Genomic DNA, 26,613 nt, shown 5'->3' with positions numbered 1-26,613 from the left:
AGAATACACACTTACAGGGTACCCACATTACCCCAGCACGCAAAGATCCAGCCTGGGAATCAGAAGTAATGCTAATGCCTGCTTCCTCCTCTTCCATAAGGGATTTTCTTCTAAGTAAAGAGAATAAACTTCATTATTGTGAAAACATTTCACCTATTTCCAGATCAATTTCCAACAGCACTCCGAAAGCCCCCAAGATGGGGACAGCATCTTGGATAGACCATGTACTCCACCCTCCCTGGCCCTCATGACACTTCCCTCGGTCTCTCCCCAGGCCCCAAAGAGCTTCTCAGCTTCTACTTTCCGGGTTGTTCCCACTCTCCATGTTCAACTTTGAGGGTCTGATGGTGTTTACAACACTGTGAGCTAGTCCTCAGCTCCTGAAAGATATGCATTTGAGACTCCCTCGGAAGCTTTGTACAGGCACCATCCTCCCAGAATAAGACATAAAGTGCTTGGGCTTGTCCATGTTTTATAACTACTGTAAGGAGCAAAGGACACCCTATTCCCATCTTAGAGATGAGAAGGTTAAAGACAGGAAACCAAGTAGAACTCCAAACACAACCAACCTGGAGAAGGCAGCACTTCTCCGGTGGTCCTGGCAGCCATTTCAGGGCTGGTGGGGTTGCTAGGATGGGAGGATGCAGGCCACCCAGCAGACCACCTCCACCACATGTTACACAGGGGAGCTTTTGAAGGCAACTGCCACCTCAATAAACAAGTTCCTCCACTAGCATGGTCGCTAAGGTCAAAGTCATGACCTTATCCTCTTTTTATATAAAGTCAAGCAAACTTAAACTTAGCCGATAACCAAAGTTACAAATATCACAGGCACGGTAGACAGAGACCTCCTGATGGTTTTTTCCTAAACCAGGGAACCTAGATAACCTCTAAAGCTCTTGTATCTTCAGTACGCCTGGCCAACTTACAGAAAAGTTTGGAGGTCTCCTAATCAATGATGAAACTTCACAGAGAAAATATGTATAAAGCCACCTGTGTCTCTATTCATGACTTTATATATATACAGAGGTATTCATATACATAGATATGCTCTTAGTAATATACCTTTTTAAGAGTAGACATTCTATCTCTGGCTCCTCTGGTGGCTCAGACGGTAAAGAAACCGCCTGCAATGCTGGAGAGCTGGAGTGGGAAGATTCTCTGGAGGAGGGAACAGCTACCCACTCCAGTATTCTGGCCTGGAGAATTCTATGGACAGAGGAGCCTGGCAGGCTACAGTCCATGGTGTTGCCCAGAGTCAGACAGGACTGAGCGATTTTCACTTATTCTGTCTCTAGCAAATGTCAAATTATGAGAGTCAAAACTATCTTCAGGATTGCTGCGTGCTGTCCTCCGGGTTAAGGAAACCGCAGAGATCTCATCTTTTCCTTCTGGGAAAGGAGAAACAGAAAAAAAAAAAAAAAGGATGCAGAAAGTTTCTGGTTTCCATTGTCTTCAGCTTAGTGGGGTTTGTCTGTGTTTTTTGGAAAGGTCTATATATAAGAAAGTGAGTGAAGTGAAGTCGCTCAGTCGTGTCCGACTCTTTGTGACCCCATGGACTGTAGCCTACAAGGCTTCTCCGCCCATGGGATTTTCCAAGCAAGGGTACTGGAGTGGGTTGCTATTTCCTTCTCCAGGGGATCTTCCCGACCCAGGAATCGAACCCGGGTTTCCTGCATTGCAGGCAGACGCTTTACCCTCTGAGCCACCAGGGAAGCCGTAACTATTTCCTAAAAAGATCCCTAAAGTTCTACTACCAAAGACATAAGTAAAGACATCTAAATAGCCACAGAGTCAAAAAAAGAAAGTTTATTTGAGAACAAGAGTGAAAGCTTCTGCAAACATTTGACAAGGTAGATGTGTCTTGATAATAGCCACCATCCATATTTTAACTCTACCAATATTACCACAAATGGGACATATTTTTTCTAACAAAGATATGGACGTATGTAAAGGGCTATGACTAAATAGAGTCAAAGGAAAGTTGAGGCCCCACAGCTTATCCCTTAGACTGATACAAGACATAGGACTTAACCCGAACAATCCAGTCTCCTAATGCAGGGGCTCTCATCCTGGCTTCCTATCAGAATGCCAGGGACTCTTGGGAAGAATACCTCCACTATCAGACTCTACTCGAATAAGAGTCCTGGCGGGGCGGGTAGGACCCGGCATCGGTGTTTCTCTAAGCATCCCAGGTGGTTCCAATGCGCAGCCAAGGTGGGTGGCCACTGCTCCAGAGGCAGGCAACGACCACCAGCAGGCTCCTCAGCCCATCCACTCCATTAGGAAGGGGCATCTGCTGGGGTCGTGGCCTCTCCATGAACCTGTCATTTACTCTGCTCTAGAACTCCAGGCGTTACCAGTTCTGGGTACAATTTGGAGCCCTTCCATTTGCCTTAGTGATTTTTACAGCAGTATTTAACCAGGCAAATACCATCAAAGAAAGAAAAGCTGGAAAAAGAAAAATTTCCATAAGGCATGATACGAATAAATAAGTGAAAATAAACAAAAAACAATCTCAGTTTTAAAAGTAAAGCAGGACACAAAATTCTGTAAAGCAATTATCCTTCAATTAAAAAGTTTTTTTAAAAAGTAAAGCATGAGAAGTCAAAGCCTGTGAAATTTTATTTATACAAAAGAATAAAAATATTTTAAAAGGGTTGATTCAAACTTATGTTTTTCAGTTTTTTTGTTCCTTGAACATGAAACTGCTTTCAACTCAGAAAGATTTCAGGTAGGTAATTATTAAATAAACACTCTTTACCTTCCCTCTGCAGAAAAACAAAAAGCCAAGTCCCATTCTATTTATGGTAAACCAGATTATATTCAGTGAAGAATATTGGCAACTGCACAAAAGAGATTATCAGATATGTCAGCAGGAAGGTATGCGCTGTACAATGGCATTACAAAAAGTCCCCAAAGAAAATAAGATGGTAAAAACAATAATAGAAAAATGATAAAACACAAACAAAATAAGAAAACGTCAGATATTTACAGCCTCCCTCTGAAATGTGACCTGTGTTCTACATTCAGCATAAAACAAACCCAGAGAACATTTTTCCATGCGCATGACGGATGAAGCTGGTGCCAGCCAGTTCGGGGGGGTGGGGGGAGACATTCATTCCAAGAAGGGAGGAATGCATGGTTAGCAACTTGTTGGGAGTATAACCATGTCGTGTGTCTCCCTGCAGTTCGGTTACTAAAAATGACACAAAGTAAATGATCCAATGTGGTCTTATGGAAATGACTTGTTTGTCACCACATTTCAGAACAAACGACTCAAGAGTCACAGGCACTGGGGTCTGGGAAAGCAGAGGTGGATGGCCACGCACTCAGGTGAAGGATGCTCATCTTTGTGAGGTCGGAGGAGGGAAGCAGGGCTCTACAGCCTGGAAGCGTCTGCACTAATGAGTCTTCTAATAGTCCTGAAGAGAGAAAAACAAAAGTCTCAACTTACCCTCAGCAGAACATTGATAAATTCTCACCAACAACCCTGCCAGGCGACTGTTCTGTAATCAAGATTCTGTTTCAAATGCAATGGACATTTCACATCTGAAAGTGGCCTGTCTTCTGAGTCCCACAAAGGGACGGAAGCATCAATTCTTACTAATTAGACCTGAGAACTCACCAGTCAGAGGCATGGCGGGGGGTGGGGAGGACGAGGATGTGAGAAAGATTAGTATGAACAGTTGATTAATTAATCAAATGGAGTTTTTCTTCAGTTAAAAATGTGTGACCCATTCTCTCTTCAAAATATAACAAAAGAACATCAATCTAAAAGTTGAACTGTGTCCACATGGACACCCCAGACTTTAAAACGAGAACTGTGACCCCAGATTAGGAACACTCAAGCTCTGAAGGCAAATACATCTTTCTAACCATTTTCAAAATTTACCAGCCTCTCTGAAATGGTGTGGCTGATACTTACAGCTCGTGGTTTTTTGTTTAACTTCAGATCAATCCTGTGATGGGAAAGATAAAAGATATTTGCATTTTAATTTACAGAAAAAGGGTCCAAGAACCAGCTACTGCATAGGGCACAAGCTATAACAAAGACTATTTGGTTAAGTAAAATCCACATTCTCCATTAGACTAAGTCATACTTAGTTGTTTACCCAGATATTACTGAGCAAGTATTTATTAAAAACATGAGCAGAAACTCTTGCCACAAGGTAAACTTAGATGACTCAAAGAGAAATATACAACAGCAGTTATGAATGCCATACAATTTTCATAAATTATTCCAAAATGACATGTTAAAGGGCTTGGATTAAGAGTACATGCTCTACGTTAATATACTAGTTCTGGAACTACATCACTGTCTGAGACACAGAGTAATTAAGAACAGGAAACAGACTAGGAGTTTGTATTTCTGGACATGAAACACAAAAGAAATTAAACAAATTTCAATTTTTAAATCTTCCCGCAGCAAAATATCAAGATCTTAAACTATTAACCTCCTTATGAAGCAAAGCCGGGACATCAATTTAAATATGAATTAAAGTAAAGGTTATCTTTTCAAGAAATCGAAATGCATAAAAGTGAAGTTTACTTAATTTTGCTTAACTTATTAAATAAAATGTTACCTCCATCACGTTTTTGTTTTTAAAAAAACTTCCCAGCCTAACCTAATATACATACCTATAATTAAACAGATAAACTATGGGTTAGAAAGGTCTCGAAAAGGCATACTTGTCTCTACACACTAGACAACACAGCACAAAGACTAGTTCAAATCAAACTTACTCAAAGTCATAATCAAACATGCCAGACGGGCTGAGGGGCAGCATTTGAAAGGAAGAAAGCAATAGACGTTAATAATATACTAATTGAATAAATTAGTTGATTAGCCACCCTAGCAAGGTTGTAGAAACAATATCAGTTTTAAGAATCTTAAGCCACAAAGTTTCAAATATCAAAGCACCAAAGATTCTGGGGTTGGGAGACTCCCTTCCTTCAGTGGACTCCATGTCAGAAGAAAAGACTATAATAAAAGTTATTTCATTAGAAAACTATAGATACCTACAGGCCTTCTATTAGCTGCTAGATTGAGAGTTAGAACTTTTAAAATATTTAATTGTAATGAAAAATAAACAGGGGATTAGAAGAAAAAGAGAAAGAAGGGTTTAGTCACATAATGAAAGGGGCTTTGAAGACAGTAACAACAACTCAGCATAATGTACTTTCACTAAAATGAAAGATTAAAACATCATAAATTTTTGGAGATAAAAAACATTTCGCAATTTCTGACTCAGGTTTTATATTTGTGTTCAAACATGGTATTACTTTTCCCAGCATTCGTGCTAGAAGCCAAGGGTCGAATCAGAGTCTTATTCCATAAATCATAGGGCCATATTACCGTGCCCCTGAAATGGTGGAAGGCAAGTTAACTGTTTATGTCAGTACTACTATTATGGAACACCAAAGTCTGCAGGGAAGTTAACATCTACAAGCACCCAAGCCACAGGAGTCTAACTGGGAAAAGCCCAGAGGAGGCAACTTTGGGCCATCGCTGCTAAAGGACAATGGGCTGGGGCAGACCTCCAAAGCAGACATTAACCAGGGGCATGATACCCGTCCTTAGCTGGTTCCAGAACCTTTCAGGCTGTAGACAGATAGTAAAACAATATGCAAAACTATTGTTATTTCCTCCTAGCTAATGTTTGCAAGAGCAAAGCTGGAATAAAGCTTAACTTCAACATCCTTTATGCAACAGTTTCACTTAAGACATTTGGGAAAAGTATACAGTAAGTGTACAAACCAGGAACTGTCAGAAATTTAACTTTCAGTCTAACTTTGATCAGAAACTAAAGAAGTAGACTGTACCTACTTAATGAAAATTTCATATAACTACCTAGAATTCTAGAGCTTGGTATAGTAATAAAAACCTGTCAGAGCAGCTATAGGTTGTAATTTCAACTTTTTTCTTTAAACACACTGTGATTTACTGTTCTGACATCATGTAAAGCATAAGAATTTAGAATCTTGTGATCATTTATGAATGCTAAAGATTATTTGATAGACTTTCATATTCTTGAAAAGGTCAAATAAAAGTTATTTCTTTTGCTAAGGTACCCATTTACTTCCCCTTTGTTTACTCATCACTAAACAATGCCTTGGCACATGGTGGGTATTCATACCTTTGTTGAAATAATTTACCATTGACTTTTATCTGACGATACGGAGTGTGGAACACTGGAGGAGAAACAATACTGTTCTGGGAGTAAAATCACAAACAAGTGCAGACAAAGTGCTCCTCCCACCCCCACCCACCCCAATCTGTCAGACCCACTAAGACACTGGTCAGGGACGAGGGCTTCGGGCCACACACAGTTCCAGACTAAAGATGGCAGGAATCCGAGGTGTGCTAAACATGTTTTCTCCAGAAGGAAGGGACATCAACTCCATTCTCTTCCCTTGTGGCAGGTGAGTCGTCCCTAAGGCCCACAGAGAAATCCAGCCAGACACTAAACCAGGGGGATGACAAAAGGATTCTGCTTTCCAAACAAAAAGCCCCACTGTGAAGGCAATAACTAACACCGAAGATCTTTTTAAATCCTAGTATTTTTCTGGAAGGAGTTAGCTCCTAAGGCCAGGAGAAGAAAGGCAGGAAAAGCTGTTCCTATAGAAATCTACTAGCAATCTGCAAGGAGAAAGTTAAGTTCGATGTCTAATTCCTTCTTATCAGCTATTTGTATCATTAAGGAAACTAAGGTATAACATGAAATACACAACAGCTATAGAGAGTCTGTCGTACCAGGAATGGAAAAAAATGTCCCAGAAACTTTCAAGGAATTTATCCCCTCCTCTAGATACTCTGAAATAGGAAAATAAATTATTACATTTAAAATTACACTGGAGTAAATTTAACGAAAGCAACACAGAGCATAACCTTTTTATCTTGACAATTAAAAAAAAATACTTTTCAGAGTATGGTTCTCTGCTATATTCACCATAAACTGGCATCGGTCCTGTCATGGTAATCAAATAACCTGTAGCCTTATTTAAGAAAAAAAAAGGGAGACAGAGCGATGCAACTTTTGCTCTCTCTTACTACGCTTATGAGATTGGTGTGGTGATTTTTGGTTTGCAGGAAAAGGTTAAGTTGCGGTCCTCAGTCACTGTCTGGAGTATATACTGCTCCTGCATCTAAAAACCACCACCACCAATGACAAGAAAAACTCTTAAAAGAATTAAAGAATCAGTTGATGCCAAGGAGGCTTAAACCTGTTAAGAGTTAATTCTATATTATCCCTGCTTGCCACATCCATCAAGCTAACAACGTAACACCCCGGGTGCGTGAGGGCATGTTCTACAGGAGCGCTCAGCCAGAGGCAAACTGAAAGACAGGGGACCCCCCCATCCCTTGCACACCCCCTTCATCTCCTCAGCATGCAGGCTCCTAAGAGGGCAGGACAAAAGTCAGGCTGTTGGATGTCTGGTTTTCATACCTCCCAGGAGAAGGTTTGAGGCCAGGACAAGATTCCTTCCCGGAAAAACTAAGAATTTCCCTGAGTGCAACTGGACGAGTTCAAATTACCTGAGCTAGGAGGCCCCAGCACTATCAGACAAACCCCAAGCAAAGTGAATGCTGAAATCCTCTCTGGGTAACACCTGACCTCTCTGCCCACTGGTGTGATTCCTAGCTCATTAGGCACTACAAAAAAACACAGTGAACAAACATTATCTAGGAAGGAGCTCTTGTATCTTAACAGCCTTTATATTGTTCCTCTGACACTCAAATCAGCAATTTGTGAAGATATACAGAGAAATCATAAGCAATCACAAACCTTGTATTTAAAAAGCAAAAAGGCTCATCAGCTCATTCACTCCATCCTCCAGGGAATAACGGTAGGCAGGGATCAGGACTAGGAGCAAATGACTTAGCCCATTCTGCAGCTTCCCAACAGGCTTCCCAGGTGGCGCTAGTGGTAAAGAACCCGTCTACCAATGCAGGAGACATAAGAGACACAGGTTCAATCCCTGGGTCAGGAAGATCACCTGGAGGAGGGCATGGCAACCCACTCCAGGATTCTTGCCTGGAGAATTCCACGGACAGCGGAGCCTGGGTGGCTACAGCCCACAGGGTGCCAAAGAGTCGGACAAAACTGAAGTGACCTGGCACGCACGCACACAGCTTGCCAACACATGCTAGTGGCATTTTCCAAATGCCAGTACACAGATTCCATTTCTAGTTCCCTTTTCCTCCTCTGAGAGGATTTCAAATTCACTGTACTAAACAAAAGTTTTATGGTCTGGAAGATCCCCTGGAGAAGGGAATGGCAACCCACTCCAGGATTCTTGCCTGGAGAATTCCATGGACAGAGCAGCCTGGCGGGCTACAGTCCATGGGGTCGCAAAGAGTCAGACAGGACTGAATGACTCTCACTTTTCACACTAGAAGCAGTAAGCAGGATGCCCCCCTTCACAGTTACTCTAATCCCCACCAACTCCTTCCTTAGAGAAAAATCAGCCTGCTTCTTTTGGACCAAATAAGTCTCTTCCCATCAGCAACAGAAAGACCACACTAATCCTGAAGAATGTTTATTCCAGTAAAGACCCTTCACGGCAATGATCGGTGGAAGCTCTAAGTGGCTGGGAACGGGGCAGAGGTGCAGGGGCTGGGGAAGTGTGGTCCCTGCCACTGACCTGTGCCGGTTTTTATTCTTTCGCTTTTTATGGCTGCTGTGATGACTCCCTGTGGAGGTGGAAGAAGCAGCCTTCTGAGGTTTCACTCCCTGCACAGATCCATCCAGATCCTCAGGGTCCTCCTGGCTGGGCTCGTTTTCCTGATTGTGGAAGTCTGGAGAAGTGTCACTTTCCGTCCCACTTCCTGGCTCCCCTGGAGGGAAGAAACACAAGGCCCCCAAAGCATCATCAGTACTCCTCAGGCAGTTTGTCCATGAGTCTGGAAAAGAAATTTCGAGCACCAAAATATATGGTACTACTCTCAAGGACCACATATTCCAACTGACAGGAAGATACATTCAGTCAAAGCATCAAAGTTACCAGAGTGCTAAAAAACTTGTAATCTGAAACAGTGTAACCAGAGGCAACAGATCTAAGGACAGCTGAGAGATTGGACCACACAAGATAACCTTGCTACATAGCAGTTACTGAAACACAGAATACACTAATGGGATTAACAATTATACAAAAAGCATTATCAAAAACATTACATAGGTCTCCAGGAGGTGAGAGATGACCTTGGGAAAAGATCCTACAGCTGGCCCTGGTTTCTTGCCAAACTACACAGGAATTTTGACTTTCCATCAAGAAAAAGGGCCAAGGAGGAAAAGAGCTCCACCACCTAAGTTACTCTGAGAAGCCTTAAGAATATTATTTTAAAAGTGGTAATAATACCTTTCAGTTGACACATATTCCCAATTTTAAAATATCCCTCAGATACATTAAATAACCAAATTCAAGAACAATTTGTATAAATACATGTTTTTAAGAAAAACTACACATACTTTGGCAAAGGTACACTTTTTCTTCCAGAGAGGAATTCCTTGAAACTGGTAATATAAAAGGATGGGGGAGGAGAAAACTTTCACTTTACTGAACTGATGAAGAATCCTAAATATGTGTAAATTACCTGTTTCTAAAAATTTTCAAAAGGAGTTAGGTGAACAGCAGAGCCAAGGATTAGTTTTCTTCTTGTTACATCTTTGTAATATAAACTTCTAGGAAGAGATTTCAAATTGAGCAGCACAAGGATATGAGAGCTAAAACAAACAGGCAGTCCCCAAAAAGCAGAAGGGAGAAATGGAAGCAGATCTCAGCAGTGACAAATCCTTGCCTTTGAACATTATATGAAAACTGAAGAGGCAGCTCTAATACTATTAAGCTAGAAAAAGTATACTAACCAATCCTGTCCTGAAATCAAAGTGGATTTCATAAAAAATTAGCACAAGAACTTCAAAACTTACTACACAAAGCTACAGTTAACTAAGACTGTGTGGTACTGCCCTAAGACCAGACATATAGGTCAAGAGAACAGAATTCAGAGTCCGGATATAAATCCTTACATTTGTGGTCAACTGATTTTCAGCAAGGATGACAAGACAGTTCAATGAAAAAAGAACAGTCTTTTTGACAAATGGTGTTGAGATAACTGGATATCCACACTCAAAAGAATGAAGTTGGAACACTATCTCATACCATATATAAAAATTAACTCAGACTGAACCAGAGACTTATATGTAGAAGCTGTAAAACTCTTAGAACTCACTGGATTAGGCAATGGTTTCTTAGATAAGACCACAAAACCAAGCTTAACAAAAGAAAAAATAAGTAAAGTGAACTATATCATTTATATACAACTCTTGAACTACAAATTACACCCAAAAAGTAAAAACACAACCCACAGGAGTGAGGCAGGGGCAAAATGGGCAAATGGGGTCAAGTATATGGTCACATATGGAAACTAAACTTTTGGTAGTGAGCACGCTGTAGTATATACACAAGTCAAAATATAATGTTGTACATAGTGCACTTATAAATCAATGCTACCTTAAAAAAAACACAACCCATAGAATGGGAGAAAATATATTTGCAAATCATATATCTGATAAAGACTTGTATCTAGAATATATAAAGAATTCTTAGAACTCAAGAAGACAAAAAAATTAAAAACATCAGCAATGGATTTGTTTTTGTTTGTTTGTTTTTGTTTTCCATTTATTTTTATTCGTTGGAGGCTAATTACAATATTGTAGTGGTTTTTGCCATACACTGACATGAATCAGCCATGGATTTACATGTGTTCCCCATCCCGATCCCCCCTCCCGCCTCCCTCTCCATCCCATCCCTCTGGGTCTTCCCAGTGCACCAGCCCTGAGCACCCGTCTCATGCATCCAACTTGGGCTGGTGATCTGTTTCACCCTTGATAGTATACTTGTTACAGTGCTGTTCTCTCAAATCATCCCACCCTCGCCTTTTCCCACAGAGTCTAAAAGTTTGTTCTGTACATCTGTGTCTCTTTTTCTGTTTTGCATATAGGGTTATCGTTACCATGTTTTTAAATTCCATATATATGTGTTGGTATACTGTATTGGTCTTTATCTTTCTGGCTTACTTCACTCTGTATAATGGGCTCCAGTTTCATCCATCTCATTAGAACTGATTCAAATGAATTCTTTTTAATGGCTGAGTAATATTCCATGGTGTATATGTACCACAGCTTCCTTATCCATCCGTCTGCTGATGGGCATCTAGGTTGCTTCCATGTCCTGGCTATTATAAACAGTTCAGCAATGGATTTGAATAGATAGCTCTCAAAAGAAGATACACAAATGGTCAATGTGCACAGGAAAAGATGCTCAACATCATTAGTCATCGCTGCTGCTGCTGCTAAGTCGCTTCAGTCGTGTCCGACTCTGTGCGACCCCACAGACAGCAGCCCACCAGGCTCCCCCGTCCCTGGGATTCTCCAGGCAGGAACACTGGAGTGGGTTGACATTTCCTTCTCCAATGCATGAAAGTGAAAAGTGAAAGTGAAGTCACTCAGTCGTGTCCCACTCTTAGTGACCCCATGGACTGCAGCCTACCAGGCTCCTCCATCCATGGGATTTTCCAGGCAAGAGTAGTGGAGTGGGGTGCCATTGCCTTCTCCCATTAGTCATTAGGGAAATGCAAAACAAAACTACAAGTAGATAGCCCTTCCTAACACTAGGGTGGCTATAATATAAAGACAAACAGTAACAAGTGTTGGTGAGGATGTGGAGAAACTGGAACCTTTCAACAGGGCTGATGGGAATGTAAACTTGTACCATCACCTTGGAAAACACCTCAAGAGGTTAAACATTGAGTTAACAAACTACCAGCAACTTTACACCTGAGTACATATCCAAGAGAAGTGGTAACATGTTCACACATAACTGGTCATAAATGTTCACAGAAGCATTATTCACCGTGGGCTTCCCTGATGGCTCAGTGGGTAAAGAACCCACCTGCAATGCAAGAGACACAGGAGACATGGGTTCAATCCCTGGGTTGGGAAGATCTTCTGGAGAAGGAAATGGCAACCCACTCCAGTATTCTTGCCTGGGAAATTCCACACACAGAGGAGCCTGGTGGGCTACAATCAATGGGGTCACAGAGTTGGACACGACTGAGCAACTTAAGCATGCAAGTCTGTCAACTGATGAATACATAAATAAACAAAAATGGTATATCCATGCAATGGAATACAGGCATATCTTGTGGATTCGGTTCCAGATCACCACAACAGAGCAAGTATCAAAGTAATGAGAATTACACAAATTTCTTGGTTTCCCAATACATGTAAGTTATATTTATACTATACTGTAGTCTAGTAAGTGTGAAACAGCATTATGTCTAAAGAAATGTACATATCTTAACTTAAAAATCAGTTCAGTTCAGTCACTCAGTTGTGTCCGACTCTTTGCGACCCCATGGACTGCAGCACACCAGGCTTCCCTGTCCATGAACAACTCCCAGAGCTTGCTCAAACTCATGTCCACCGAGTTGGTGATACCATCCAACCATCTCATCCTCTGTCGTCCCCTTCTCCTCCCGCCTTCAATCTTTCCCAGCATCAGAGTCTTTTCCAATGAGTCAGTTCTTCGCATCAGGTGGTCAAAGTTTCAGCTTCAGCATCGTCCTTCCAATGAATAGTCAGGACTGATTTCCTTTAGGATTGACTGGTTGGATCTCCTTGCAGTCCAAGGGACTCTCAAGAGTCTTCTACAACACCACAGTTCAAAACCATCAATTCTTCATCACTCAGCTTTCTTTATAGTTCAGCTCTCACTATATGGTCCAACTCCATACATGACTACTGGGAGAACCATAGCTTTGACTAGACAGACCTCTGTTGGTAAAGTAATGTCTCTGCTTTTTAATATGCTGTCTAGGTTGGTCATAGCTTTTGTTCCAAGGAGCAAGTGTCTTTTAATTTCATGGCTGCAGTCACCATCTGCAGGGATTTTGGAGCCCCCAAAAATAGTCTGACACTGTTTCCATTGTTTCCCCATCTATTTGCCATGAAGCGATGGGACCAGATGCCTTGATCTTAGTTTTCTGAATGCTGAGTTTTAAACCAATTTTTTCACCCTCCTCTTTCACTTTCATTAAGAGGCTCTTTAGTTCTTCGTTTTCTGCCATAAGGGTGGTGTCATCTGTGTATCAGAGGTTACTGATATTTCTCCAAGTAGTCTTGATTCCAGCTTGTGCTTTATCCAGCCCAGCATTTCGCATGATGTACTCTGCATGTAAGTTAAATAAGCAGGGTGACAATGTACAGCCTTGACATACTCCTTTCCCGATTTGGAACCAGTCGATTTTTCCATGTCCAGTTCTAGCTGTTGCTTCCTGACCTGCATACAGATTTCTCAGGAGGCAGGTCAGGTAGTCTGGTATTCCCATCTCTTGAAGAATTTTCCAGTTTGTTGTGATCCACACAGTCCAAGGCTTTGGCACAGTCAATAAAACAAAAGTAGATGTTTTTCTGGAACTCTCTTGCTTTTTCCATGATCCAGGGGATGTTGGCAATTTGATTATTTACTGCTAAACAATGTTAAACCATCATCTGTCAGATGGTTTGCACAGGGTTGCCACAAATGTTCAATTTGTAAAAAGTGTAGTATCTGCAAAGTGCAATAAAACAAAGCATGCCTGTATTATTCAGCATTAAAGAGATGCAGGACTTCTCCGGTTGATTAAGAATCCACCTGCCAATGCAGGGGGACACAGGTTGGACCCCTGGTCCGGGAAGATTCCACATGCCATGAGACAACTAAGCCCGTGCTGGTACCAAACTACTTATCCTGAGAGTCTAGAGCTGGCGTTCCACAACAAGAGAAGCCACCCCAGTGAGAGACCTGTGCACCGCAGTGAAGAGCAGCCCTGCTCACTGCAACTGGAGGAAGCCCGTGAGCAACAACAAAGATCCATGCAGCCCAAACTAAACAAATAAACAAATGCAGTACTAATACATGCTATGTTTAGGGTTTTTAAAGTGCAATTACAGTATAAAGGGTGTACCGTTTACATAAGTAACATATGCTCCAGTAATCTTACTTGTGACTATTTATCCAAAAGAACTGAATCAGGATCTTGAAGAGGTATCTGCGCTCCCGTGTTCACTGCAGTTCAGCTCAGTCGCTCAGTCGTGTCCGACTCTTTGTGACCCCATGGACTGCAGCACACCAGGCTTCCCTGTCCATCAACAACACCTGGAGCTTGTTCAAACTCATGTCCATCGAGTCGGTGATGCCATCCAACCATCTCATCCTCTGTTGTCCCCTTCTCCTCCTGCCTTCAATCTTTCTCAGTATCAGAGTCTTTTCAAATGAGTCAGTTCTTTGCATCAGGTGGCCAAAGTATTGGAGTTTCAGCTTCAGCATCAGTCCTTCCAATGAATATTCAGGACTGATTTCCTTTAGGACTGACTGGTTGGATCTCCTTGCAGTCCAAGGGACTTTAAAGTCTTCTCCAACACCACAGTTCAAAACCACCAATTCTTCGTCACTCAGCTTTCTTTACAGTCCAACTCTCACATCCATACATGACTAGTGGAAAAACCATAGTTTTGACTAGATGGACCTTTGTTGGCAGTAATGTCTTTGCTTTTTAATATGCCATCTAAGTTCGTCATAGGTGTTCTTCCAAGGAGCAAGTGTCTTTTAATTTCATGTCTGTAGTCACCATCTGCGGTGATTTTGGAGCCCAAAAAAATAAAGTCTGTCACTGTTTCCATTGTTTCCCCATCTATTTGCCATGAAGTGATGGGACAAGATGCCATGATCTTGGTTTTCTGAATGTTGAGTTTTAAGTGAGCTTTTTCACTCTCATTGTGTTCACTGCAGCATCATTCAATAGCCCAGATGAGGATATAACTGTCTGTCAACAGATGACTGGGTAAAGAAAATATGATATACACATAACAATGGAATACAGTATTCAGCCTTAAAAAGAAGGAAATCCTGTCATGTGCCATAACCTGGATGAACCTGGAGGAAATCATACTAAATGAAATAAGCCAGTCACAGTAAAATGAATACTGCACGATTCCACTTTTATGAGGAATCTAAAACAGTCAAACTCGCAGAGGCAGAGAGCAGAAGGGGGGGCACAGCTGGCTGGGGGAGGGGGTGAGTGGGGTGTCATTCTTTGATGAGAGATCTGCACTGCAACTCTGCACAGGTATCAACAGCACGTCGTGCGCTTAAAAAATCTGTAAATCTTCTGCTTAGTGTTCTCACCACAAGTTAAAAACGACCATCAGGAGATACAGGTGAAGTGTACACAAGAAGCAGGTGTAGATTTCTGGGATTTTCAACATGACACAGGCGGTGGGGCTGAGAGCAGGCAGGGTGTGGAAGAGACAGGATGAGCCATGGTGTGATGGTTGGGAGGCAGTGTGACGGGTACACAGGGGTTCGTTATTTTGTCTCTATTTGTGTAGATTGAAAATTTACTCTAATAAAGAGTAATAATAAAATGGTCTTTTTCTCTCTTATTTTATCCCAATGACTCCTCCCAAGGTATGCCTTTAAGAATGGGAATGACAAGATTCTTTTTGGTAAGTCCACGGTTGTTTCCCAACACCGGCAACCAATTCTCTGATTTCCCAGATACCAACAATTTAACTTAATTCTGATCCTAACTACTGAAGTCACAGCAGACCTGACAGTTTAAGGGCTCAGTCCCACAAGAGAGCTCCCTACTTTGGACACCACAATCCTGGGCCTCCCGTACCTCCAACAGACCAGCTATAAATCAGAGGTCGATGGTTCACTAGAATAGCTCACAAAACTCAGGAACACTACTCCTGTCACTGGTTAATTATAAAGGATACAAGTCAGAAACAGGCCAAAGGAGGAGGCACACAGGACCAGGCATGGGAAGGCGAGTAGAGTCCCTTGCCTTCTCTGGGTTGGGAACCTTTCCAGCGCCGCATCATGTTCACTAACAGTAACTCCATCATTTAGGGGTTTTCACAGAAGTTTCACTACTCGTGGTCAGTCGCTCAGTCATGTCCAACTCTTTGTGACCCCATGGACTGCAGTCCATTAGGCTCTTCTGTCCATGAGATTTTCCAGGCAAGAACACTGGAGTGGGTTGCCATTTCCTTTTCCATTCACTATGCAGGTATGATTAATTAACTCAACCTCCAATCTCAAACTCACCACTCCCTAGAGTTTTCAGGGGTAAGGCTCAAAGTTCCAAGTTTCTAATCAAGGATTGGTCTTTCAGGGAAACAGCCCCCATCTGAAGCTCTCTGACTGCTCTTTTGCATACTAGTCATTCTTTATATTCTGGAACATCCTAGAGTTTTAGGAGCTCTGTGCCAGGAAAGGGGACAAAGACCACATACACCTTGCCCTTGATGCCACGGACAGTAACTGGACTATATTTATGAATATCACTCTGATATGGTAATGCCACTTCTGGGATACTGTCATACAGAAATTAAAACTGCATTATAAAAAAGCATATGGTTACAAGGATGTTTACTGTGACACTGTTCACAGTGGGGAAAATAGAGATGATGGGAATATTCATCAACAGAGGAAGCACAACCAGACTGGCAGGTATTTTTCAGCTTTTAAAACGAGTGTAAGATGCTAAGACCTCCCTGGTGGTCCAGTGGTTAAGACTCCATGCTTACATTGCAAAGGGCATGGGTTCCGAGGGCATGGGTTCAATCCTTAGTTGGGGAATTTCCACATGTCGAGCAGTGCAGCCAAAAAAAAAAAAAGAAATCTTATGGGACTTCCCTAGCTGTCCCTGGTCAGGGAACTAAGATCCCACATGCCACATGGCATGGCCAGAAAAAAAAAGACAGAAAAGAATATAAGACACTAACAACAGCTGACACAACGGTCCTTACCATAAGCCAGGTACTGCTGCACACACTTTAAATATATTAATACACGGAACCCTCACAAAAGCTCTACAGTTACGATGTCCATTTTACAGAGAAAGGAATAGAGGGCTGGAGAGGTTAAGGAACCTGCCTAGAGTTACACAGCTCAGAAGCTGTAGAGCTGGGATTCAAACCAGATGGCTTAATTCCAAATCACACTCTTTAATCACAACTCAACACTGCTCTCAATGTGTGTACTGAACTGGCAGGGCCATGTGTGACAAAACAGTAAAAAGCAGACAGTATGCACCGATCCACTATCTCTATTTAAAAAAAAAAAACTCCAGCTCTGTGTGTGTGTGATTATGTCCAGAAATATATGTTAGATTAAAACCAAGCTGTTAATGCTGGGCAGCTCGGGAAACAAATAACCTCTTTCACATTCACCTCTGAATAGCCTCACTCGTAATGAGAACATGTTATTTTTCCGGCTCAGTTGTATCCGACTCTTTGTGACCCCACTGTAGCCCGCCAGACTCCTCTGTCCACGGAATTCTCCAGGCAAGAATAATGGAGTGGGTGGCCATTCCCTTCTCTATGGGATCTTCCTGACCCAGGGATCAAACCCAGGTCTCCTACATTGTAGGGAGACTCCTTACCGTCTAAGCCACCAGGGAAGCCCAAAAAAATCTAATGAAATATAAAAAGATGAGTGTAAGATGGAGAAGTATGGTTAGGACGGTCTTTCTTTCTGTTACCCAATTCTATTTATTCAAGTAAAAATTTATCATCTCCCGGGACTTCCCTGGAGGTCTAGTGGTTAAGAATCCACACTTGTCTATGCAGTGGGTCAACTAAGCCAGCACGCTGCAACTAGAAAAGCCCGCACACCACAACTAGTGAGCCCACGCACTCGAAAGCCCGAGTGCCAGAACAAGAGAAGTCCACTCTCCAAAGCTAGAGACAGCCTGTGCACCACAACAAAGACCCAGCACGGCCAAAATTTAAAAAAATAAAATAACCATCACTGGAAACGTAAGTGGTGGAGGCGCTGGCTGGGGAGGGACTAGGCTGACAGGGCATGTGGTCACAAAAAATTTGCATCCGGTGCTCTGTGATAACCTAGAGGGGTGGGATGGGGAGGGAGGTGAGTGGGAGAGGACGTGGTATACCTATGGCTGACTCACGGTAATGTATGGCAGAAACCATTGCAATACTGTAAAATAATTATCCTCCAATTAAAAATAAAATAAAATTTGAAAAAATAAGGAAGCTTTGGATCCCAGTATGAAAGAAGGGACATGGGACTAATGGAGGAGGGGCTGGGCACAGGAGAGAGAAGGTTTAACTAAAAAGGTGGGAGACAAGTTAAGAAAAAGGCAAATTAGATACGGCAAATTTTGTCTATGTTGCAGTTCTAGTCAAATACATTCGGGAGCAAAATCAACTGCTGACTCATTTGGGGGCAGTTGCTATGGGAATTCTGAGTCAACGGATGCATGAGTTGGTCATATTCTATAAAGCCGGTACACATGTACCCCCACACACGTGCAAACACAAAGCTGCCTTCATCAAATCAAAGCCCTAAGAATTGAGAGCCTATGCAGTAAGTGATGTTCTAAATGGTTGATATGGATACTAAGTATTATGGGAGTCAGAGAAAAAAGAGTGGATTATTCTGGAAAAGCTTCACTGCAGGGGTGGAATCTACACTGGACCTTGAAAGAAACAAGAGGCCAAAATAAGTACAAAAAATAGCGCAAGCAAAAGCACAGAGGTGGGAAAACACAAGGTGTACTTGGAACAAATAAGTCAAACACCACCTCTTAAACAGAGAGCTTGAGAAGTGGCAGTTGAGAGAAGTCATAACTATCAGACTAGGAGATCTAATCTAGGGGGACAATACAAACTGATGTTAAAAGAACTGATTTGTTGTTTAACCTTTCTGAGCCTGTTTTCTCGTCTTTAAAACAGGAATTCTGTCTCTCATGTGTTGAGTATCTCTTATGATTAAGACATTGAGCTAGACACTGGGGGCTATAGCCATGTTCCCTACTTTCAAGGAACTGACAATCTATGTGTATCCTCAAGGAGTAGCTTTAGATTAAATGAGATAATGCAAACTAGTGTTTCCTTCGTGTCCAGAACAGAAGTAAGTGTTCAAATCTCAACATGTTTGAGATCTACAAACACACAAGTCAAATTCCAAACAATCAGTCAAGGTTATGTGCAGTAAAAGAGCTGCGAGAAGGAGAGGAAGTCATCCTGAATTTCAGAACAGGGAAGTAACACCAAACAACTAATATGTATTACATTCTTTGTGCAAATCTGTGTTTTAGGATTTTTAGGCTAGAAGCAGTTTGTAAGAGGGACTGGAGCTAGGGAGACTAGATTAACCACGGTTAAAGTACAAAGTGAAACCACAAAGTAGTAATCGTTTTCTTCCTCAGCTCATGGAAGCAGAAGGCAAGTGGCAGCAAGAGAACTGGGTTACAATATCTCAGGGTACAACAGTAAGGTGGTCAGTTGACTGACGCTGCCACCATGAAAACACACACGAGTCTGCCTCTCATTGACATAAAACTGAGCGACTCATTCTTACAGCAAGTAACATCAGACTTTAAGTTAAATAAATCCACAAATGAGACACTCTACTTGAAAGACTAGCTACTGAACAGTCTGAGGCAGTGACTTCAGATCAACATGAAACGTTACAAGGCAGAAAGTAAGACACCGAGAACTACACTCAAGCATCACTTACCTGCGCAAGGATGCAGATGCTGGAGGGGTTTGCTTTGATGAAAGCTTCAGAGAAGCCCAGTAAAACAGACAGGGGAGACTGCTGATCCTTTTACAGGAGAACTGGATAAAATCTGCCTGTTTTGTTTTTCATTCTTGGTTTACTTTATTCTTTTAACAAAAATATACAATGCTTCACTAATTAGCATACAATTCCCCTTTGGGACTATGCTAATCCATTCTCTTCCTAGTGCAGGTACATAAGAAGCCAAAGGAAACAAAAGCAATGCATGTTTGAGGAAAACTTTCAAAACAGTTTGAAAATAAATGCCCCAAATACAAAACTCCAAAACTCCAAAATCCTTGAGATCTGAAGACATAAAAGTACAAATTCTGAGAGAAAAGGTTGTTTCCTCCAGTGCCACCAAAGATCAAGAACACAGGAATCATTCCATAGAATCTGTTATACAAAAATCTGGGGATAAGGGAGAGATTCTATACCAAGGAAAAAAGAGTGAAAGGCAAAGCAAACCATTCTGACAGTCATAGTGAAGGGGAAAAAAAAAAGGACTTAGTCCAACTGATGATGTTGGTAGAAAGGAGTCAAAGCCACCTACCAAGTTTTGAAGGCGGGAGAATAGAGTACTCTTAACAAAATAATTGGGCAGACACACTTTGAAGAAAATGGCATGGCTCAGTTTTAGACAAAATGAGTCTGACTGAGTGGAAATGTCTAGAAGACACTTTATAGAATTTTCTAGAAATGCAGGACTAAAGCTCAGGGAAGTGAGTTAGGGACGAGGCTAAAAACTCAGAAATCTGTATATAGAGATAATAATAGAAGCCACTGGGTAGTTCTAATTAGAAACTACCAAACTACCAAAACCCATTTTCCTCAAACCAGTGCCCTAATGCAAACAAAACAACTGGATCCCACACCGAGACATGCCGTGGGCAAGTACCCAGCCACAGTACAAAAGGCAGGGTGAGTTTCAGAGTGACCCGACCCACAGGGAGAGCACCCAGTGCATCTGCCTAGAGTCTGATGCAGAAAGGTAAACGTGCAGCTCTAAGTCTCATTACTAGAAACAAGAAAGGAGTTAGACTGTGTGGCTTAGGTACAGAGAATGATACAATTTCTCTACAAAGTAAATACAATCTGCTCTCCATTTTAAATTTAAGAACACACAGGTACATTCCATTCATAGCATCAGAATTTCCTAAGAATGATTAAATTGGGTACACAGGAATTTATTAGATATGTCTGAACTTTTCCATGACAAGAAGGGTTATTTTTAACTAAAAAAAAAATTTCCTAAGACTTCACAGGAGTGAAAACATATTTCTGTGTCTTTGAGCAGCTAAAGTGAATCTTCAAGTGACTGAAAAGGCAGGAGGGACATGGTAGTTTCTTCCACAGAGAAAGACATGATTAAGGATATCCAAAAGGGCTCCTAACTTCCAGAAAGAGGCAAGAAAAAGACATGCAGTCTTCAGATACACAGTTGGACTGAAGTTAAATACAGGAGTGATGGTAGCTCAAATATAAATTGATGAAAAAGTAAAAAAATAAGTAAATAAACTTACTCTTTTCAATGAGCTGGTCCTGAACTCCTGCCAAAGCACTCACTGCCTAAAAGAAAAAACTACCAGTTACCAAAAAAATTATTACAGGTCTCAGGAGAGCACTCACAGACAGAAAGGAAAGAGACAACCTACTCATAGACAGAAGGGAAAGGGAAAACTCACAGGAGTTTAACTGAGGGCTTCCTTAACAATGGGCCACAGAAAGATCCTCCCCCCACGCCCCCCACCTCACTTACAGCTGCTGAAGTAACTGAGGATTTACTGAAGAGCCGCTCTGCTTCCTTAAACTTCCGGTTCCTTCTATCGTTTTTGCTATTGGAGTTTCTAAAACACACAAGAAACTCATTGTAAGCACCAAGCTACTCCTATGGTTCAAGCTGAGGACGCCCCAGGACAAATATAAGGAAGTCTTTTTTTTAATTATGAAGTTGATTATGGAAACACCTCCACACCACCTGGATTGACCAAAATGACATTCATGCTGAATGCCTACATACATAGCAGTGTTTTCCAATGTATGGTATGTGATCCACTGTGACACACGGGATTACTTTAGCTTTAAAGTTCAGAGTCATTTTCATGTATTCAATATGTATTTAAAATGTATTTATTTTAATGCCTATTATTAAAAACATCTAGCACAGACTAGTGCTATGAAGTATCTCTGTTTAATAACCTGAATTTAAAAATTTAAAGAAAGAACCAGGGTTCCTCAGAGAAATGACTGATACCAGGCCTGGGACAAGCAAAGTACAGGGTGACAGAAAACAACAAAGTGCTCAGATAACAGGGTCATGTCAAAGGAATCAGCTTGGGGAGGCTCCCTCCGGGCACTTTTTGGACAAATTAAGCTTTCCTGGTGGCTCAGCTGGTAAAGAATCCACCTGCAATTTGGGAGACCGGGGTTCGATCCCTCGGTCGGGAAGATACCCTGGAGAAGGGAATGGCAACCCACTCTAGTATTCTTGCCTGGAGAATCTCATGGACAGAGGGGCCTGGCGGGCCACAGTCCACAGGGTTGCAGAGTTGAACCCAAATGAGTGACAAACAAGCATCAAGAACAATAATGATGGGTGTGTTGCGGTGTGAAAAGTCAGTGGGTTGTAAATTCATGATTTATGTACTTCTTTGTATAGATTTCAATAAATGAATTTACACTAAATAATAAAATAAACCTCTAGCGTAAAAAAGTGACAGTACTAGACCCTAATACACTGGGGGTTTTTTGGGTTTTGTTTTGTTTTTATATCCACGCATCTACAAGGATTCTAAAGAGACAGAGAAAGACAGAATGAAAGGGAAAGAAAATAAAAAGAGACGACTCTTCTTTCGGAATGCTAGTAACAAATGTAAAAGGAACACTAAAATTAGAATCATCATTTTGCAACCTCCATTATAATAACTGATTCAGATATGAATCAACAACGGACACTAAAACCAGCGACAAAAATTGGGGGAGTAGCATATTCACACTTCTAAAAAAGTATAACCTCTGAAATTGTTAATCATGAAGAGAAAAAAATAACTTTGGCAATTGTGAAATTACAGAATCAAACTTTGCAGCAGCACCAACAATGGGGCAATCTGTCATTATGAGCTGTATGATAACACAGAGGTAAACAGGGACTCCCCTGGTGGTCCAGTGGTTAGAACTCCATGCTTCCAGTGCAGGAGCACAGGTTCGATCCCTGGTCAGGGAACTAAGATCCGGCATACGGCATGGGGCAGTCAAAAAAAGAAAAAACAACTTAGAGGCAAACAAGAGGTACACAATCAGTAATTCAACATTTTTGCCAAAAATATTTAAAGGATCCCTCATGAAGTCACAGCAAGAAAAACCTAGAATTTGTACATTCTACAAGATAATGTCATAAACAAGCTCACCACTGAAAAGGTTGCTGCTGCTGCTGCTGCTGCTAAGTCGCTTCAGTCGTGTCCGACTCTGTGTGACCCCACAGACGGCAGCCCACCAGGCTCCCCCGTCCCTGGGATTCTCCAGATAAGAACACTGGAGTGGGTTGCCATTTCCTTCTCCAATGCATGAAAGTGAAAAGTGAAAGTGAAGTTGCTCAATCGTGTCTGACTCTTAGCGACCCCATGGACTGCAGCCTACCAGGCTCCTCCCTCCATAGGATTTTCCAGGCAAGAGTACTGGAGTGGGGCGCCATTGCCTTCTCCATGAAAAGGTTGGGAAGATCCTAAATTAAGAGACTAAAGACACATAACAGCCAAATGCAATGCACAAACACTACCTGGTTCAAAACAAGCTATAGCAATGCATTAGGGGAAATATGAATAAAGACTGTATATTAGATAATACTATTAATGCAGTGCTAATTTTCTAGGCATAATTGTGGTTACGTTAAGAAAGATGTTCTTATTCTTAGGAGGTATCTGCTGACACAATTAGGGACGAAGTGTCGCAAGATCTGCTTTTAACTTCTGAATGGTTTAGCAAAAAGTATATATACATATATATGGAAGAAAGGAGAGATACGACTACAGGGGGTGGCATGAGGGAGATCTTTGTGGTGACAGAAGAGTTCTATATCTTTACTGCAGTGGTGGCTATAGGAAGCTACCCACTTAATAAAATGACAGAACTAAACATACACATTGTACCAATGTCAATTTCCTGGTTTTACCATTGTACTATATGGTTACATAAAACCCAACCACTGGGGAAAACTGAGTGAAGGGTATATGGAACCTCTCTGTATTGTTTTTTGCCTATGTATCTATAATTATTTCCAAAAAAAATTTTTTTTAATTTTAAGTATAGATCTGGGGATGAATGGGCTTCCCTGGTGGCTCAGATGGTAAAGAATCTGCCTGCAATGCAGGAGACCAAGGTTCGATCTCTGGGTCAGGAAGATCCCCTGGAAAAGGTAATGACTACCCACTCCAGTATTCTTGTCTGGAGAATCCCATGGACAGAGGAGCCTGGCAGGCTATAGTCCATGGGGTCACAAAGAGTTGGACACCAGTGAGCGACTAAGCAGGCATGCCTGCAGAGGGATGTGTGCTTATAAATTACACAAAAAGAAAAGCGAGAAAGCAAATGTGGCAACAAGTTAACAACCGGTGATCGGTGAAGGGTACCAAAAGATCACGAACTATTCTTTCAGTTTTTCTCTAGATTCGAAAATTTTCAAAAAAAATTAGAAAGTTTTTAATAATAATATTACTAAATAAACCATGGCACAGTTGGCATATAGGTATGGCAAATCCTGTGAGGGTGGAACTCTTGACTGATTAAAATGTACAAAATACCAACAGGCATGCTGGTATATAAAGTATTATATGCTGTATTCCATTTAAGCCTCATACAACCCTGTGCCATTGGCCAGACTTCCCCTACTATACAGATGTAGAATTTGTCCAGGGTTACTCAGTAAGGCAGGGGCTGAACCAGAGTCCAAGCTCAAATGCAGACCTCTGTCCACCCCACCTTACTACTGCTTCCCTCCAAAGCTACTACCAAAAATACATACATAGTCCTAATCACAAATACAGTTGTTGTTGCTTAGTTGCAAGTCGTGTCAGATGCTTTGAGATCCCATGGACTGCAGCACACCAGGCTCCTCTGTCCATGGAGTTTTCCAGGCAAGAATACTGGAGTGGGTTGGCATTTCCTTCTCCAGGGAATCCTCCTGACCCAGGGAAGGAACCCACATCTCCTGCATTGGCAGGGGGGTTCTTTACCACTGAGCCACCAGGGAAGCCACAAACGCAAACATTACTAGGGCACAAAGCAACACTACAGGCCTCTATCACTCACTTTTGGTTGGTCAGATACCGATCCCAGCCACGAATAATGTTGCCATACATCTGCGTGTCTTCCAGGTAGCTTCCTTCAAAGGCATAGATCTGTCTCTCCAAGTTTGCCAGTGTTTCCTGAGATGAAAGACAAGGAAGCAGTTGATGCCTTTTACATGCAAGCATTAAGTCGGACCAAACTGAAATCCTGGTATCAGGCTTGGAAATTCAAGTTCAACGACACCGAGGCAGCCGTGTGGAGAAGGATGACGTGGGCAGGGGCAGGCTGTTTTAGACAAGACGGTCTAGACCTGTCTTGCTGGGTGCCTTTAAGAATAAAATGAAACAGAGTCTGTCCCCAGAAAAATGTACACCCAGGCAAACGCCTGCATATACTCAGAGGCTTCGTGGAAACCCAGCTGTCAAGAAACTCCGCGGAGGAAGGTGAGCAGTCTCCACTCCCACGCATAAAAGATACCGCTACCTGAGAGCGAAGGGTGAGCAGCCTTCCAGCGCCAACTCGCTCCCCTCCCTGCAAGCTCCGAAAGGCCGCCTGCACTGGGCTGCCGGTTGCTATGGAAACCTGGAAGGGCAGCTTCAGGTAAGATGCGCCTCCCGGTGCTCCAGCCAAAAACGCAAGGGGAGGGAGGGCTTAGCCACCAGGGAGCAAGGGGCCCCGGGCGCGTGTCACAATTCCTAATTCCCTAGACTGAGTCCGCTCCCCCTCACCTGTCATCTTCTAAGATGTCCCCAAACACATCCCACGCCTGCCCATCAAAAGCCCCATCCAACGGATCTACTCCTATTCCCCGCAAAGACACTAACGCCCCTCCATCCTCCAAAGGTCAGAATGGATGTGCGGGTCTCCCCTCCCACATCCGTCTCCTACCACACCTCCCCAGAGCCCATCGCCAAGCCCGAGCCGATCTCCTCCACCCTGCCGGCACGCTTGCCGCCCAATCGCTCCAAGAGCCCAGAGCCGCCCGCCCTCATCCAGCCCGCGGAGCTCGCGGACCCTCGCCGCTGCAGGGCTCCCACACGGCAGCCCCCACCCGCGGGCGCCATCCTCCCTCCACGCCTCCGCCGGCCTAGCCTCCCTCCCCCTCCCCCGCTCCGCGCCCCGCCCCCGGCTCCCGGCTCCAGATCCGCCCGGCCGGGAAGCTGAGGCGCCGGCGGGCCGCGCAACGCGCAGCCGTCCTCAGGCCGGCGGACTCCGAGCCGCCGCGCTGCGCCCGGGGAGTAACGAACGGCCCGGAGCGGCTGGGCCCGGGCCCGGAGACGGGGGCAAGCGCGGGGGCCCCCACCCGGGCACGCCCGGTGCCGGCCCTCACCGCCAGCTCCTGCTTCCGCTTCACGAGCTCCGCCAGCTCCCGCCGGGTGTCGGGGATCTGCGGCGGCGCCGCCTTGTTGTGCATCGCCATGTTGGGCTGAGGCGGGCGGCGGCGGCGGCGGCGGCGGCGGCGCCAGGCTGGGGGCGGTCCCTTCGCGCCACCGCCCGCCAGGGGGCGCCCGCCGCCACACTGCGCCTGCGCGCGCGGTTTCCGGAGGCGCGCTGGGCGCCCCCGCAGAGCTCCCGCCAGCGGGCTCAGCTCGCCCCTGCCAGCAGGACCCCGGGGGTGGCCTCTGCCCTAGGTCCCGGCCGCGTTTCTGCACTGAAGATTCACCGTGTCCAAAATAAGACTTCTCGGAA

At 43.2% G+C, this 26,613-nt stretch overlaps 1 protein-coding gene across 2 annotated transcripts; it reads right to left on the bottom strand.

The window, feature by feature from the left end:
- Positions 1–1,794: 1,794 nt before the first annotated feature.
- MEAF6 (MYST/Esa1 associated factor 6) lies at positions 1,795–26,413 on the bottom strand. 2 transcript variants are annotated; one of them, XM_043876649.1, is made up of 8 exons: positions 26,255–26,413; positions 24,946–25,061; positions 21,401–21,488; positions 21,165–21,210; positions 8,650–8,842; positions 4,747–4,776; positions 3,929–3,962; positions 1,795–3,425 (listed from the first exon to the last, which is right to left on the bottom strand). In XM_043876649.1, the coding sequence occupies exons 1-8, from the start codon at positions 26,342–26,344 to the stop codon at positions 3,417–3,419; spliced, it is 606 nt and encodes a 201-aa protein (XP_043732584.1). In that variant the 5' UTR covers positions 26,345–26,413; the 3' UTR covers positions 1,795–3,416. The 2 variants fall into 2 exon arrangements, with proteins under 2 accessions (XP_043732584.1, XP_043732585.1); XM_043876650.1 differs by lacking the exon at positions 4,747–4,776.
- Between the last annotated feature and the right edge of the window lie 200 nt (positions 26,414–26,613).

This window comes from Cervus elaphus, chromosome 20 (genome assembly GCF_910594005.1).
Source record: "Cervus elaphus chromosome 20, mCerEla1.1, whole genome shotgun sequence".
NCBI lineage: Eukaryota > Metazoa > Chordata > Mammalia > Artiodactyla > Cervidae > Cervus > Cervus elaphus.
Note: the sequence above shows the minus strand (reverse complement) of the source record. Positions and strands in the feature narration are given on the sequence as shown.